The sequence below is a fragment of the Triticum aestivum genome, chromosome 2B, assembly GCF_018294505.1.
Source record: "Triticum aestivum cultivar Chinese Spring chromosome 2B, IWGSC CS RefSeq v2.1, whole genome shotgun sequence".
In the NCBI taxonomy this organism is placed as follows: domain Eukaryota; kingdom Viridiplantae; phylum Streptophyta; class Magnoliopsida; order Poales; family Poaceae; genus Triticum; species Triticum aestivum.
The window spans coordinates 766,204,982-766,223,295 of NC_057798.1; the positions used below are offsets into that span (position 1 = coordinate 766,204,982).

At 49.7% G+C, this 18,314-nt stretch overlaps 1 protein-coding gene across 1 annotated transcript in view; it reads left to right on the forward strand.

Annotated features, from left to right (window-relative positions):
* Window positions 1–14,785: 14,785 nt before the first annotated feature.
* Window positions 14,786–18,314, forward strand: part of LOC123039585 (syn-copalyl diphosphate synthase, chloroplastic-like) — a 23,737-nt gene continuing 20,208 nt past the window's right edge. The window contains exons 1-2 of the mRNA XM_044462690.1: window positions 14,786–14,797; window positions 15,260–15,441. Coding sequence (XP_044318625.1) covers window positions 14,786–14,797; window positions 15,260–15,441 — 194 coding nt within the window. The remainder of the gene's footprint in view (window positions 14,798–15,259; window positions 15,442–18,314) is intronic.

Below are 18,314 nucleotides of genomic sequence, written 5' to 3' on the forward strand. Positions count from 1 at the left end.
GCCGAGGTGGGATCCCAGGAGGGGACCCATCAGGAGGAGGCTCCGGAGGTGCCGCAAGGCAGCCTCCCGGACTTTGCGCCGGACTCCATGCCGAAACCCGCAGTGGTTCCGGAGTCCGGCAGGCGGCCCCTTCGTAAGAAGGGCAAGACCGTGACGCCGGCAGCCTCCGTCCATCTGGAGGCGCCAGAAAACTTGTTGGAGGCACTTAACGGCGCTTCCATCGAGGAAGAACACCGCACTATTATGAGTGCGGTGATTCAGAAGGTTCAGCTCGCCAAGAGCGGGCTGACCGAAGCCTGCAGTAGCCTTCTAACAGGCTTTGAGGTAAAAAGTTTAAGATATATAATGTAATACCACATAGACAGTAGCCCCTGATGCTCGGTCCGGTGTTCGGAAAGAAAAACCGGACTGAGGATCTAAAAAAGATATACGCAGGAGTGCTAAAAATTATGTCAATATGGGTTTGCAGGCTGCGCTGCTGACCTCTGCCGCACTGACTGCGGAGGTTGGTGCTTTGAAGCAGGACCTCGAGCGGTCCGAGCAAGAGCTCGGCCTTGCCAAGAAGCAACTCGAGGACAAAGAAGGTGAGTAACACCACTTTGAGGTTTGTACCTTACAGAAAAGGATTTTGGTTGCGATAGAAATAACAAGGATAACGTGGGTACTGCAGGGGCCACGAACGAGGTGGCGGCCCTGAAGGAGGCCGTGTCCGCGGCCGAACGCAATGCGGCCGCGGAACGGGCGGAGCGAGAGAAGCAGGAGGTGCGGGTGGCGGAGGTGCGGCAAGAGCTCCAGGCTCTCATGGAAAAGCAAGAGAGTTTGGAGCGCGACTCGAAGACTCGAGAGTCTGAGCTTGCCTCGGCTCTTGAAAGTGCCAAAGCCGCTAAGGCCGAGGCCCATAAGGCCCTCCAGGAGATTGAGGCGGTGAAGCAAATAGCAGCGGTAAGGCATTTTTCATGCAAAGCAAGCATGTGAATGTAAATTACCTGTTACTTACCCGAATTCGGAGCTTTCCAGGGGCGTTTGCAGATCTGCCTCGCAGCGTGTCCGATGCCGCCGCATTCTACCGGGCCGAGGAGGGGAGCTCAACGGAGAAGGTCTTCTGTGTTGGGGAACGTAGTAATTTCAAAAAAATTCCTACGCACACGCAAGATCATGGTGATGGCATAGCAACGAGAGGGGAGAGTGTTTGTCCACGTACCCTCGTAGACCGTAAGCGGAAGCGTTATGACAACGCAGTTGATGTAGTCGTACGTCTTCATGAATCGACCGATCCAAGCACCGAATGTATGGCACCTCCGTGTTCAGCACACGTTCAGCTCGATGACGTCCCCCGGGCTCCAATCCAGCAAAGCGTCGGGGATGAGTTTTGTCAGCACGACGGCGTGGTGACGATGATGATGTTCTACCGGCGCAGGGCTTCTCCTAAACTCCGCGACGATATGACCGAGGTGGATTATGGTGGAGGGGGGCACCGCACACGGCTAAGGAACGATCCGTTGATCAACTTGTGTGTCTATGGTGTGCCCCCCGCCCACGTATATAAAGGTGGAGAGGAGGAGGGGCCGGCCTAAGGGGAGGCGCGCCCTAGGAGGGGGAAACCTACTCCAAGTAGGTTTCCCCCCTCCCTTTCCTATTCCAAGAAGGAGGGGGAAGGAAGGAGTGGGAGAGGGGGAAGGCAAGGGGGGCGCCGCCCCCCCCCCTTCCTTGTCCTATTCAGACTCAATGGAGGGGGCGCGCCACTTGCCCTGGCCGGCCCCTCTCTCTCTCCAATAGGGCCCATCAAGGCCCATTACTTCCCGGGGGGTTCCGATAACCCTCCGGTACTCCGGTTTTTCTCCGAAAACACCCGGAACACTTCCGGTGTCCGAATATAGTCATCCAATATATCAATCTTTATGTCTTGACCATTTCGAGACTCCTCGTCATGTCCGTGATCACATCCGGGACTCCAAACAACCTTCGGTATCATCAAAACTTATAAACTCATAATAAAACTGTCATCGTAACGTTAAGCGTGCAGACCCTACGGGTTCGAGAACTATGTAGACATGACCTAGAACTATTCTCGGTCAATAACCAATAGCGGAACCTGGATGTTCATATTGGTTCCCACATATTCTATGAAGATCTTTATCGGTCAAACCGCATAACAACATGCGTTGTTCCCTTTGTCATCGGTATGTTACTTGCCCGAGATTCGATCGTCGGTATCCAATACCTAGTTCAATCTCGTTACTGGCAAGTCTCTTTACTCGTTCCCTAATACATCATCTCGTAACTAACTCATTAGTTACAATGCTTGCAAGGCTTAGGTGATGAGTATTACCGAGAGGGCCCAGAGATACCTCTCCGACAATCGGAGTGACAAAACCTAATCTCGAATTATGCCAACTCAACATGTACCTTCGGAGACACCTGTAGAGCACCTTTATAATCACCCAGTTACGTTGTGACGTTTGGTAGCACCCAAAGTGTTCCTCCGGTAAACGGGAGTTGCACAATCTCATAGTTGTAGGAACTTTGTATAAGTCATGAAGAAAGCAATAGCAACATACTAAACGATCAAGTCCTAAGCTAACGGAATGGGTCAAGTCAATCACATAATTCTCCTAATGGTGTGATCCCATTAATCAAATGACAACACATGCCTATGGTTAGGAAACATAACCATCTTTGATCAATGAGCTAGTTCAAGTAGAGGCATACTAGTGACACTATGTTTGTCTATGTATTCACACATGTATCATGTTTCCGGTTAATACAATTCTAGCATGAATAATAAACATTTATCATGATATGAGGAAATAAATAATAACTTTATTATTGCCTCTAGGGCATATTTCCTTCATTCTGGTCTCAGTACGCTGAGGCCGGACACCCGGTGCCCCCTAGCGACCAGCTGAAGCAGCTGGTCGAGCTCCACAAGGTAGCTGAGCAGGCCATGAAGGGCCTCGTAGTCTGGCTGTGGCCTGGAGAGGCCATGCCTGGGAGCTACTTCGGCCTCATGCGGCGGCTGGTGGATGCGTGCCCCTGGGTGGAGGTCATCAAGCGCTCCGCCTGCATTGAAGGTGCCCGTCGGGCCCTTGCCCGCGCAAAGGTGCACTGGGGCAGGCTGGATGCTGAGAGGCTTATCACGGACGCGCCGCCGGCGGGCAAGGAGTATCGTATGCCCGAAATGTAATATAAGAGTGTCCTGAAGGGTGCCCACAAGATTGCGAATGAGTGCCCCAAAGATGTAATTATTGAGTAAACTCGCAGTGTGTTATCTTGTGCGCTGAAAACTTTGTTCATATGCGCTAAGCAACGCTTATTGATTTAAAATATTACCTTTTGTGCGGCCGTTTATAAAATCTGAGAGATGGCAAGTCGTCGGCTTCAGCCCCCATGCCACGAGTGCTGGGGTGTTCGGGATAAACTTGAGCACTCTTGTTCCCATTTTCGGGTCCATCTAGGGAGGCGCTCAACACAACGAACAAGGCAACCGGACTTATAATGCTTGAACACTCTCACTTAGCCATAGAATTCTATAATTTTAAATTTCGGCGAAGCCCCTAGTATTCGGAAGACCGAGTTCAGGGCGCTATCCATGCCTGGGCCGGACACAGCCGGTTCCTCGCTCGAAGCGGCATAAGTCTTTAGGGACTCGAAAAGACCTCTCGAACAGCGACCAGTCTCTCTCCTTATCATGACAGTCAGTTTTAGCTTTCTCCACTGAGGCGCTCGCCCAGCTTAACCGGGGCGCAATCGCAGTGGTTCTCCCAGTGCTACCTTAGCCGACAGAACGGAATGTAAGGTACCAAAACATGGGAGCCAGGCAAACGCAACTATTGACCCAAGACATGATTCGGAGCCGATGTATATAGTGCTATAAGTTCGGGGTGCCGCACTTGTGGAAGTGTTCGGACTTATCACACCATAATGCGGGGAACATAAGCCCCTGGTGTATTCGGTCGTACCAAAGTGTACGGGTGCAAGATGTCATAGATGAACATATAATAAAAAGAAAGGAATGCAATTATAAACAGAAAGTGATGCATTGTTTATTCAAGGAATTCTGCTATGAGTGCAGAACGATACAAATAGTGCGGTAAGCAAGGGATTGGACTAATTAAACATATCCCCCTCTAGGGGTAGGCTATGAACTGGTGTTTTTAACAAATTTAATGCTCGTAATGGAGACCACCTGAGTGTTCGTCGTAGCCTTTGTTCCTCCCTGGCTGTTGCATCATGAGTTCGGCGGATCTACTGCCGGATAGGGCCTCTGGTGAACAGAGTCCTGTGGAAAAATAAGAAAAAGAAGAAAAAGGAGTGACACACTTGGGACCCCTGGTGTGGTTAAGCCGCACTCTGGGCATGTCGTGGTCGTGCCCCTCCCCCTATGCCCATGGTATCTCCAGAGCGTAATGATGTACGCAAAGAACTGGTCTTGCAATCATGCAAGGGCTGGGGTTGGGGCCGCATTGCTACGCGTGCTCGGAACGTGCCAGGTGGTCTTGATTGATGTTACTCCGGGCGCGTTTGGCCATGTCCGGTCGTTTGGCGGCCGGACTCGAAAATTGCCTTAAAAGGCTGCTCTGTACTTGTGCCGCGAGAGCCGCTGTGTGTTCCTCCGTGCGGAGGGAGCGTTCAGTGTTTCCGTTGACCGTGACGACTCCACGAGGACCTGGCATCTTGAGCTTAAGGTATGCATAATGCGGCACTGCATTGAATTTTGCAAACGCAGTTCGTCCAAGCAGAGCGTGATAGCCACTGCGGAACCGGACTATGTCGAAGATTAACTCCTCGCTTCGGAAATTATCCGGGGATCCGAAGACGACTTCCAGTGTGACTGAGCCTGTACACTTGGCCTCGACACCTGGTATGACGCCTTTAAAGGTCGTCTTTGTAGGTTTAATCCTTGAGGGGTCTATGCCCATCTTGCGGACTGTATCTTGATAAAGCAGGTTCAGGCTGCTGCCGCCGTCCATCAGGACTCTAGTGAGGTGAAATCCATCGACAATTGGGTCTAAAACCAATGCGGCGAATCCACCATGGCGGATACTGGTAGGGTGGTCCCTTCGATCGAAAGTGATCGGGCAAGAGGACCATGGGTTGAACTTTGGGGCGACTGGCTCCATCGCATACACGTCCCTAAGTGCACACTTCCGCTCCCTCTTGGGTATGTGGGTTGCGTATATCATGTTTACCGTCCGCACTTGTGGGAGAAAACCCTTCTGTCCTCTACTGTTCGGTGGTCGAGTCTCCTCCTCATCATCGCTGTGCAGCCCCTTGTCATTGTTTTCGGCAATTAACTTGCCTGCCTGCTTGAATACCCAACAATCTCTGTTGGTGTGATTAGCTGGCTTTTCGGGGGTGCCATGTATCTGGCAAGAGCGGTCAAGTATTCGGTCCAAATTGGACGGACCCGGAGTAGTTCTTTTGAATGGCTTCTTCCGCTGACCAGGTTTAGAGCCTCTGAATCCGGCGTTGACTGCCGTATCCTCATTGTTATCGCCGTTAACGCGGCGTTTGTTTTTGTTTCAACGCGACCTGCCATTGTGGTCCTTAGTATCCGGACTGTCAGCATTTTTGCTGAGGTTAGCCAGTTGTCCTCTCCTGCACAGAAGCGGGTCATGAGTGATGTGAGGGCTGCCATGGATTTCGGCTTTTCCTATCCTAGGTGCCGGGCCAGCCACTCGTCGCGGATGTTATGTTTGAAGGCTGCGAGGGCCTCTGCATCCGGACAGTCGACGATGTGATTTTTCTTTGTGAAGAACCGTGTCCAGAACTATCTGGCCGATTCGTCTGGCTGCTGAATTATGTGGCGAAGGTCATCGGCGTCTGGTGGTCGCACATATGTGCCCTGGAAGTTGTCGAGGAATGCGGCTTCCAGGTCCTCCCAACACCCAATTGACTCTGCAGGCAAGCTGTTAAGCCAATGCTGAGCTGGTCCTTTAAGCTTGAGTGGGAGATACTTGATGGCGTGGAGATTGTCGCCGCGGGCCATGTGGATGTGAAGGAGATAATCTTCGATCCAAACCGCGGGGTCTGTTGTGCCATCGTGCGATTCAATGTTTACGGGTTTAAACCCTTCGGGGATTTGATGATCCATTACTTCGTCTATGAAGCATAGTGGGTGTGCGGCGCCTCTGTATTGAGCAATATCACGACGTAGCTCAAGAGAGCGTTGTCTGCTGTGTTCGGCCCGGCCGGAGTTGCTGTATCCGGCGCGACGGTAGTCGTCGTGGGCCGTGGGGCGCCCGCGTGATCCATAGATAGATCTGGATTGTCTTGCCTTGTCCTCCAATATATCCCGCAAGTCCGGCGCATTCCCTCGTGGCTTCGTACTTTTCGAGCGGTGCCGGGGTACGGTCCTGATGGAGGGCCTAGATGCCTCTCTGTCGCGACCACGGGGTGGTCGGTCTGCCGTATTGTGTGCTGGTGATGAAGGTTTGTATGCTTCCTCCTCTAGTCGGGGGAGCAACTTGCGTTTTGGATAGCTCTTGGAGGGGCGTTCGAGTTCATACTCTTCGGCCGCGAGGACCTCGGTCCATCTGTCGGCCAGCAGGTCTTGATCAGCTTGAAGCTGTTGCTGCTTTTTCTTTAGGCTATTTGCCGTGGCTATAAGCCTGCGTTTAAAACGCTCTTGTTCGACGGGATCCTCTGGCACGACGAATTCGTCGTCGTTGAGGCTTGCCTCGTCTCCGGAGGGAGGCATGTAGTTTTCATCCTCCTCGTCTGCCGCTCTCTCTCGAGGGCTGGCTTCCTCGTCCTCCTGTGCTGAATCTTGCTGGAGGGGGTTGTCTTCGGCATCTCTGGGGTGTTATTATCTCCGGTGCCGGAATCTCCATTCTTATTGTGGCGGGATTTAGAGCGGCGTCGCTGACGCTGGCGCTTGGGCTGTTTCCTAGAAGAATCTGCCTCCGCTGCTTCTTCGCCGTCCCCATCCTTTGGGGTGTCCACCATGTATATGTCGTATGACGAGGTGGTCTTCCAGTGCCCTGTAGGCGCTGGTTCTTGATCGTCTCCGGCATCGTCGTCCATACTGTCGATGTCTTCGGAGTCGTAGTCTAGCATGTCGGTTAGATCCTCGACAGTGGCTACGAAGTGGGTGGTGGGTGGGCTTTGAATTTCTTCATCGTCCGCATCCCAACCATCTTGACCGCAATCCGGCCAGGGTTCTCCCGATAACGAGAGATGCTTTAGCGAATTTAGGATGTCGCCAAAGGGTGACTGCTGAAAGATGTCCGCGGCGGTGAACTCCATGATCGACGCCCAATCGGATTCGATTGGCAGGGGCGCAGGAGGTTCGGAGTCCGGCAAGGAGTCCGGCGCCTCGGAGTCACGAGCTTTATAAGGGACAAGGTCAGTATTCGGCTCCATCGCCGTAGAAGTTGCTGCTTCCGAGGCGGTGTCCAGCCACCTGTCCTCGATCTGCGCGGTCTACTCCGAACTATGGGTCAGAGCGGACTCATGTGCGGCCTCCAGGGCGCTATCTGGCGGCAGAGCTAAATCATGCCCATCGCGACAGCACGGCACGCTCGGCTGTGGCTCGAATCCGTCGAAGATCAAGTCTCCGCAGACGTCGGCCGTGAAGCTTAGGCTTCCAAACCTGACCTGATGGCCAGGGGCGTAGCTTTCGATCTGCTCTCAATGGCCAAGCGAATTGGCCCGCAGTGCAGAGCCGCCGAACACGAAGATCTGTCTGGGGAGAAAATTCTCACCCTGGAATGCGTTGATGTTGATTGAAGAAGCCATCAAGCCTATCGGTGATGACACAGAGGAACTCTCAATGAAAGCACCAATGTCAGTGTCAAAACCGGCAGATCTCGGGTAGGGGGTCCCGAACTGTGCGTCTAGGCAGATGGTAACAGGAGACAAGGGACACGATGTTTTTACCCAGGTTCGGGCCCTCTCGATGGAGGTAAACCCTACTCCTGCTTGATTGATATTGATGATATGGGTAGTACAAGAGTGGATCTACCATGAGATCAAGGAGGCTAAACCCTAGAAGCTAGCCTATGGTATGATTGTTGTAATGGTTGTGTGTCCTACGGACTAAAACCCTCCGGTTTATATAGACACCGGAGAGGGCTAGGGTTACACAGAGTCGGTTACAATGGTAGGAGATCTACATATCCGTATTGCCAAGCTTGCCTTCCACGCCAAGGAAAGTCCCCTCCGGACACAGGACGAAGTCTTCAATCTTGTATCTTCATAATCTTGGAGTCCGGCTGACGATGATAGTCCGGCTGTCCGGACACCCCCTAGTCTAGGACTCCCTCACCCTCCTTTCTTTCTTGGCGCTGGGGAGAAGGCAGGAGGGAGCCCCCCTTTCCTTTCTCTCATGTGGAAGGGAAGGCAGGAGGGGCTAGCCCTCCCCCCTTTCCTTCCCTAAGGGCCAGCGGCCTAGAGGTGGGACCCAATAAGCCCAATAACTCCCGGTGGCCTTCTCGGAACCCCTTCCGGTGATCCAATAAATACCTGATGCATTCCGAAACCTTTCCAGAGACCAAATAGTATCGTCTTATATATCAATCTTTACCTCCGGACCATTCCGGAGCTCCTCGTCATCTCCGTGATCTCATCCGGGACTCCGAACAATATTCGGCCTCTATAGGGGCGACCCAGGGCTGGTGTGTTCCCTCACTTGGCCCATAAGGCCCATATCTTTTCCGGGGGTGCCCGAAACTCCTTTCCGGTGACCCGATAAGTACCCGGTACCGTCCGGAACACTTCCGGTGCCCGAATACCATCGTCCTATATACCAATCTTTACCTCTCGACCATTTCGAGACCCCTCATCATGTTCGTGATCTCATCCGGGACTCCGAACAACATTCGGTCACCAAATCACATAACTCATATAATACTATATCGTCAACGAACATTAAGCGTGCGGACCCTACGGGTTTGAGAATGATGTAGACATGACCGAGACACTTCTCCGGTCAATAACCAATAGCGGGACCTGGATGCCCATATTGGTTCCTACATATTCTACGAAGATCTTTATCGGTCGAACCTTTATGAAAACATACGTAGTTCCCTTTGTCTGTCGGTATGTTACATGCCCGAGATTCGATCGTCGGTATCTTCATACGTAGTTCAATCTTGTTACCGACAAGTCTCTCTACTCGTTCCGTAATACATCATCTTGTAACTAACTCCTTAATCGCTTTGCTTGCAAGCTTCTTGTGATGTTGTATTACTGAGAGGGCCCAGAGATACCTCTCCATCATATGGAGTGACAAATCCCAATCTCGATCCGTGCCAACTCAATAGACATCTTCGGAGATACCTGTAGAGCATCTTTATGATCACCCAGTTACATTGTAACATTTGATAGCACACAAGGTATTCCTCCGGTATCCGGGAGTTGCATGATCTCATGATCGAAGGAATACGCATTTGACATTAAGAAAGCATTAGCAACAAACTGAATGATCATATGCTAAGCTAACGGATGGGTCTTGTCCATCACAGCATTCTCCTAATGATGTGATCCTGTGATCAAGTGACAACACATGTCTATGGTTAGGAAACCATAACCATCTTTTGATTAACGAGCTAGTCTAGTAGAGGCACAGTATTTGTTTATGTATCCATACATGTATTTAATTTTCTGGTCAATACAAATCTAGTATGAATAATAAACCTTTATCGTGAATAAGTAAGTATAATAATAACCACTTTATTATTGCCTTTGGGGCATATTTCCAATAGTACTGCCATACTATTGCTAGCCATGGCCATGTCATCAGCTGCTGCGGGCTGGAGGATGGATGTCAAGGAGAGCTTCTAGACAACTTTTGGATGTATCGTCTTCTCCCACCGTCCTCTTTCTCACCTGTTTCTGTCACTGCCTCCGGTATCCTGGCCTTCTCCCTCACTGAATCGTCAACATGCTACTCGTCACTCCCCATCCCCATTTTTGAACGTATTCCCCACACCCCATGTCCGTTCCTCCCTGGCCATCCCTCCCTCACCCTATTCCCTATGACATTGCTAGCCCAACGGGCAAGGGTGGTCCAATCAAATAACAGAAATGTTCATCTAATCTTATTTATTTATATAAAAGTTTTAGACATGAGGCTACCTATTAGACATGAGGAACTTCTAGGATGATCCATGAATCGCTCTGTCCACCCCTAGCTACGCCACAACCAATCCCGTCCATGTTTGATGTACTATAGCCTGACCACGAGAGGAGTGCAGCCTAGCCTGAATTTCAACCAGAATCTTCTAAACTGTTTCAGAATGGACCATCGACAGGGATATCGTTAGACAAATCACTGCAGGAGACAAAAAATTAAAAACAAGAAACCAGAGAATCAACATCACACGTAAATTTGGAATATATGCTAAGCTGCACACTCAGCTAAATATGGCGAGCTCACCCGCGTACATCGGGTAGGTGTACTAAAGGTGTGATGAAATCTGTACCGTAGCCTGTTTAGAGTGAGAAATCATTTCCATACTACCTAGTAAGAATCATTCGGTTCTTAATACCTTTTTAGTTAGTTATTTATGTTATTATCACAAGCATTTCCATACCGATTTTATCATCCATATATATCATCTTACATTCACATGTTTACAAAACTGAACCAATTTTTTATTTACTACATAGTAAGTTGTTTTATTTTGTTAATTTATTTTCATTTTCTTTCTCTTTCCTGTTCTTTCATCATAATCTATCCATATAATCATAATATATCCATACTAGATGACCCATTGCGCCAATTGGCGTAGAGACCAACTCTAACCTGTAAGTTAAGCGAACTATATGAAACTTAAAATGAAAGTCAAGTGAACTATTTGAAGAGACCCAAGAAGGGAAGGAACGAATACAAGCAAAAAATTTAGGGTGAATTGTTTGATGGATGCTTGTATCTACATCGCCCACGCTCATCTCTTATGTAAAATTCTTCCAAATGGTCTGCTAGTGATTATGTTCTTAATGCTTTGTATTTGACCTGTATATTTATCAATGACAGATAATAATGATCGTTTGGCATGTTCTTCTTCGGCCAGTCAGGGCAACCAACAATCGTTTGGCCCATCTGTCTCCCAGATATCCGGCTTTTCTACTCGGAGTGTTGGCGATCATGCAAGGTTGAGGGCGGCGGGGGCTAGCAATTGCTCGCCAGGCGAGTGATTTGCGGAAATTTCCCCAAGTCACGAAGGGGGTCAGTTATATGATTAAAGCTTAGCAGTGTTTAGCTAAGGAACCGCTGCTAGCTTGCACAAACTAGCAGCGTCCATATATGACACGCGCACGCTACTACACAAACATAGGCATTTAAGTGTTCCAGTTAGTAGCGTTTAACGTCCAGAATGCACTCTGCTAAGTGAACTTTAGATTTTAAGTAGATTTAAGATGTTTTGCAAATTTTAAGCAAATTTGTATGGTGTCATCATGCATGTGATCGGTTGAATATATGGTTAAAAAAATTCAATGTATATTTTTACTTAACGACCTATCGATATCAGGGGAGATTCGTAGTTCAAAGGACGGGGAAGTGTCCGATTTGTGAGGTGGCAATGTATTGTTGCTACTTTTGTGACCTAAAAATATCGTATACATCTAATACAGACAAAACAAAGTTATTTATTTATATAACTTTTTTAGACATGATGAACTTCTAGGATGATCCATGAATCACCCTATCAACCCCTAGCTACGCCACTACCAATAATGTCCATGTTTGATGTACTGTAGCCTGACCACGAGAGGTGTGTAGCCTAGCCTGAATTTCAACGAGAATCTTGTAAACTGTTTCAGAATGGACCACTGATAGGGATATCGTTAGACAAATCACTACAGGCGACAACAAATTAAAAAGCAAGAAACCAGAGAAACAACATCACACGTAAATTTGGAATACATGCTAAGATGCACACTCATGTAAATATGGCAAGCTCACCCGCGTACATCGGGCGTCATGAATCTGTACTGTAGCCTGTTTAGAGTGAGAAATCTAATTCGGGTCTCGGGAGCATATTCTCCTGCCCGCCAAATTTGTTTTCGCAAATGTTTATTTCTGCAGAATATGAGGAAGATGAAGATGGATTATGCTTATGTTAAAAAATAATCCGTCGTTAAAAAATAATCCATCAATAAAGGAGCTGAGACAATATATTTGGAAGGGGCCAAAAATTCACCAGACTTTATAAAACAATACAGGTATATATATGCAACTAGAACAGAAAAAACATGTGGCAATGCACGGCCGTTATACTAGTTGGGATACAAATCGGCACTGATCAAACTCCTAAGCTTGCCCTCTTTGCTGCGTGTTGAGATGCTAATTAGCTCTTAAAACGGGTTTATTTGGCTCGCATTGGCACGTCCTGCAGGCTCTTATTATAACGGAAAACATAGTTAGATAAGTTTCTTCATCGGCCGCATGGCGTGGCCAGGTGTAGCCGTTTGGAAGGCTGGCGGTGGGGGTGCAAGACTGTAGTACACCAGTACTGGTATACTGCTTTTTTTTAGAGAAAAGGCGTACGCCCGACTTTATAAATAAAGCCATACGGCAGGTCACAATAACAACGCAGGAATGTAGCACCAACCTGAGGCCCCAACAGCGGCCAAAGTATTAAAAACAAAGGAGAAGTCTGGTACAGGGCACCCACGCCAGTACACGGCACGCAGGCCGGAAGAAGGACCACCCAACTGGTAGAAAGCCAAACAGTCAAACAAAAGCCCTTAGTCACCCTGCGGTTGTCTGCATAGAAGAGACGCCGTCGTCCGAATTTTGGAGGTTAGCGCTGTGAACGCCTCACGGTCGTCGTCCTTAGTCAATGATTTTCACTGCTGCAGGAGAGCACATGATTGAAATAAGCAGTCAACAGGTTTAGCAGGAAACACGTGCTCAATAGTAAATTTGTTCCTAGTCGTCCAAAGGGACCAGCACAAAAGCCCACCCGAAAGAGTCGCCGAGAAACGCCCGATAAGTCATGGGCCAAAGCCCGCAGCTCAGCAAAGGAGGCCGGGGCCCAAGAGACATTTAACCAATCCCGAACGCAACTCCAAATGAGCTTAGCCAGGTGAGAGTGAAAAAAATATGTTCAGTGTCCTCAACAGCACCACAAAGAGCACAAAACTGGGAGCCCGGGCCATTTCTCTTACGAATTTGATCAGCCAAAGGCAACCGACGCCGGAAGGCTTGCCATAAGAAGATTTTAATCTTAGGGGGAAGACGAGCCTTCTAGACCTGGGAGAAACGATTAGTGGGCATGCCCCCAACGAGCTTGGAGTAAAGAGATTTCACCGAGAACCCACCAGAGGAGGACAGCGGCCAGATCAACGAGTCCCGAGCCGTCGAGAGCGATGGGAAGAGGGCAGTAAGAGGACAGAGTACTGGTATACTGCTGCTGGACATGGCCAAGTGCCTTGGCTGCTGCTGGCTCGAGGATGGATTTCACGGCGAGCTTCTGGACAACTTTTGGATGTATCGTCATCTCCCACAGTCCTCCTCCTTCTCCCCTATTTATGTCTCTGTCTCCGGTATCCTTGCCTTCTCCCTCACCGAATCATCAATGTGCTACTCGTCACTCCTATCCCCATTGCCGAACATGTTCCTCACATCCCATGTCCTACGCACCAGTCTTCCGCCTCCTTGGCCATCCCTCGCTCGCCCTATTCCCAGTGACATAGCCAGCCCAACGAGCAAGGGTGGTCCAATCAAATAATAGAAATGTTCATCTAATCTTGTTTCTTTATATAATTTTTTTAGACATGAGGCTACATATTAGACATGAGGAACTTCTAGGATGATCCATGAACCACCCTGTCCACCCCTAGCTACGCCACTACCAATCCCGTCCATGTTTGATGCACTGTAGCCTGACCACGAGAGGCGCGTAGCCTACTCTGAATTTCAACCAGAATCTTGTATACTATTTCAGAATGGACCATCGAAAGGATATCGTTAGACAAATCACTACAAGCGACAACAAAATTAAAAGCAAGAAACCAGAGAATCAACATCACACGTAAATTTGGAATATATGCTAAGGTGCACACTCACATAAAGTTGGCAAGCTCACCCGCGTACATCGGGTAGGTGTACTAAAGGAGTCCATGTTTGATGTACTGTAGTCTGGCCACGAAAGGCATATAGCCTTGCCTAACTTAAACCAGAATCTTGTAAACTACTATTTCAGAATGGACCATCGATAGTGATATTGTTAGACAAATCACTGTATGCGACAAAAACTTAAAGGGAATCGTTTGGGTTCGGCGCACCGGCCGAACGCTCGGCCGGTCGCTTTCCCAGCTAAGCTCATGGGGCCACACACAGCTTTATTTCCCCACCCATCGTTTTTACTTTGAGAAAGCTTATCCATACTCTGCACTTCTCTTTCCTCATGCGTCGCATCTCTCCTCCTAAAATTCTAATCCGCCATGAAATCCATCCGTCCCTCTTTTTTCTTTGACTCCACGCCGGCGAGCTAGCCACTCCACTTAGCCAGGGCCGCCCCTTGAACCTTCCTCTTAGTCTATCTTCCCACGATTCATGGCCACAGACGGCGGCGCTCTTCCCGTGCTGGAACTGTCGCCGTGCTGGAACCGTCGATGCGCCGTGCCGGAAGCTCTACGGCTGGAACCAGCGAAGTAAATTGCTGGAACCGGCTACTTGATTTGCTACAAGAGAGGATTCAAGACCTTGCAGCCATGGTGGTGGAGGTATTTTTTGCTGCAACCCGCGAGCTGATTTGCTGGAACCATCTACTGGATTTGCTGGAACCGGCTACTGGATTTGCTACAAGAGAGGATTCAAGACCTTGCAGCCATGGTGGTGGAGGTATTTTTTGCTGCAACCCGCGAGCTGATTTGCTGGAACCGGCTACTGGATTTGCTGGATCCAGTGAAGTTTTTGTTGTGACCGGCAACGGCGACACATGTCTTTTTGTTGTAACTGCTATACTATTTTCATGCCATCGGTGATTTGTTTTGCTACAACCCTTTCATTTTTTGCTACATTCATTCACCCATGGCGGTGTTTGTCCATGGCGGCAATGGCTTTCTTCTTCGATGGGATCGGCAAGCAATTTTTGATACAACAGACAAGCAATTTTGCTTCAACCAGCATCTTTTTTTGCTGGAACCTTTGGATTTTTTTTACTGGAGCCTATGTTTTTCCAGAGACGCAAAGCAATTTTTGATACAACCGGAAAGAAATTTTGCTTCAACCAATTTTTAATTTTGCTGGAACCAGCAATTCCAAAGCTGCAACAACCGAAGCTTTTTTTTAGAGCCGTGACAGGTCACCGCGGCGAACTGCGACGGCCACCGCGGCGAGGCGCGCCGCAAGGTCGTCGGGGCTGCTCGAACGGCGGTCGGTGGGAGGGGGGAGGGCGGCGACCTGGTTAGTGAACTGGGGCGGCGACCAGTGCTCCAACCGGCGAGCGGCGACGGTGAGGCGGCGACGGCGCCGGCGCCGGCGAGGTATGCGGTTGCGACAGCACGGCGGTTAGTGCGAGCCGGCGGTGCTTCGTGGTCGCGCATCCATGGCGGCCCTGGCGCTTCTCTGTGTGTGTGTGTGTGTTGGAGAAGAGGATAAGGTAAGAAAAAGGTAGAAGAGAAGCTGGGATCGAACGGCCTCGCGCGACTAGATCGGGCGGCTGGAGGTGGACCGGCCGAAACTTTCGGCCGGCGCACCGGCGCCCAGTGCTGGCCAAACTTAAAAGCCAGAAACCAGAGAATCAACGTCACACCGAAATTTGGAATAGATGCTAAGATGACTCACCTAAATTTGGCAGGCTCACCCGCGTATATTAGGCAGGTATACTTAAGATGTCATGAGTGGGTATTTATACTGTATAGAAATTAGCTCTGTATATGAGCAAGGTAACAGTGATTTGTTTCTATAAACCCAGCCCCCGGGTCGCCCTCCCCCCTAGGGCGACTCGGGCGGAGCCAGAAACCTAGCCGCCGCCGCCGCCGCGAACTCCCTCCTCCTCTTCCTCCTCCGCCGCCGCCGGGCTAAGCCCGGGGCCGACGGCAATGGCAGGGGATCTCCTCTCTCTCGTGTCTCCGGGGTGGGGCGGACCCCAAGGCGTGTGGTGGCACGGCCGATCTGGGATCTGCGGCGCGGCGGATGGCTGCGGCAGGCGGCGGGAGGCCGGCCTATCCTCGGATAGCGACAGCTTGGCGCGGCGGGCGGCCCAGTCACGAGCGGAGGCCAGGGCTGCGGGCGCAGCGGCTGGCCCTTCGGGAAGCGGCTACGGTCGGCAGCGGCCGGCTTGGCTGCGGTGGCGTGCATGCTGCCTTCAGATTGGAGACGCCGGCGTGCAGGGCCTGGTGGTCTCGTCGGCGGCACCTCCGATCAGATTTGTTCTGGCCGGCGTAGCCGTCGGTGGTGGTCATCTCTTTCGTCAGAGGTGGTTGTCCTGAGGCTGAGTGTTCGGATCTCGGGATTCGTCATCTAGTACCAGTTGCGAGTCAGGGAGGCGTAGTTGTCGGTTAAAACCGAGCTGACGGCGGGCGATGGAGACATTCCACGTCATTACCTTGATTAAGGCATCGTCATGTGACTACCGTCGACCCACTCGTACTGCTCCGGGGGAAACCCTAGGACCTGGTCTTCCAGATCGGACGATGGCGGCATTGCGGTGTGGTTTCTCTCTTGAGAGCATCGTTTGTGAAGCAGCGCTGGAAGATAGAGGCAGGAGATGGAGCGGCTTCGTCTTGCACGGAGCTTCGCTGGAAATGTCACGTCATGCCTGGCCGAAAGGTACTACGCTTTGTCATGCCTGTTCGGCAGGTGCTACGCACGACAGATCTTCCAGAAACTTCAAGTTGTGTCGGCTGGTGGTACTTGGCGGCATGGTGCTGATGTGTACCGGCAGCGACCGCGACGTGCTTAGCAATTCGCGCAGGAAAGTGGTGCCGTTTGGCGTCGTGGTGGCGTCGACGGTAGCTAGATCGGGCAAGGTTGATGCGTCAGTACAACTCTGAAGATGGAGTGATGGTAGTTGGCGGCGGCAGCCTCTGAGAGCGCACCGGACCAGTGTGTGCCCGTTACCCGACAAGTGGCTTGGTTGGGGCCTCGGGTCTTAGATGTTAGATTTGGCTGCGAGGTCTTTTTGGTATTAGGCCCAGACTATCACCATCCCTGCATCAACTGGATAGGAGTAGTGATAGTTGTTGCCTAGACGATGGCTTCAGAATTACTGTTGTAGTTCTTTGTAAGGTCTTTGTGAATAATTAATAAAGTGGCTGCATGCATCGCCCAGATACAAAGGTCAGGGTCCTCCTCCTTTTCTAAAAAAATGTGGGTAACACATACATGAATCTCAGCGAGTTTAACTTGAGCAGTGACTTGGGGGATTCTTCGGGTTAGCTTATTGGCATACAAATCCAAGCTGATCAAATTCTCTTCGTTAGCTTGCCCCCGTTGGTGCATGTTGAGATGCTAATTATCTCTTACTCCGCAGGTTATCTGGCTGGGATTGGCATGTCCCGCATGCTCTTGTCATTAACACAAAACTTAGGGGCTGTTTGAATTGTGACTATATTTGCTTTATGTTGTCACATTACTTTTTGTCATATTTGCCATACTTGCCTAACTTGAGTTGCTCAAATTGTTAGCCATATTTTGCTTGCCTAAGGGAATCTTGCCATATTTTTTGTGTGTATGACATGTGGGGTTCACTGCTCATAGAATTTTTTTTGCCTTAGATGTGGTTAGAATCAAACACCCACCTAACTTGGTCAAACTTGCCTAAGGTAAGATGTAATAAAGTGTGACAATATGTGGCTGGAAACCAAACAGCCCATTAGTTATATCCCTTAAGTTCCACAATCTCCTCCGACCGTGAGATTAGCTCTAGTGAATCAGAGTCGTCCTCCCAGGCCTTGTCTTCCAGAGTTTATACATTCTACAATCAAACCCGTAGTGGTTTATACATCGTATGCACGCATGTATGTATCTGCTCCGGTTTGTACTTTGTTATAGTTTGTATGAGACTGGTAAACTTGTTGTAATCTGCTATGGTCTGTAATCTGTTTTCTCATGTTTGTGGACAATTACTGCTATTTGGACTACTTTGTAGATTATTTGTGCATTTTCATTGTTTTGTGGTATAGAATTGTTCAAAAATATACATATTGTTAGAAGGGCAGAGAGGATTGGTGGAATAATTGTTGTATTGCTTGAGCCTCATGGGCATATATATAGGAGTACAATGATCTACTTGGAGTACAAGACAAGCCAGAACAAATCCTAGTCTATCTCGTCTTTCCTAATAAACATTATACTCAACATCCCCCGCAGTCACAACGGTAGCGACGCAGACGGTGAGACTGGAGAAGAATCC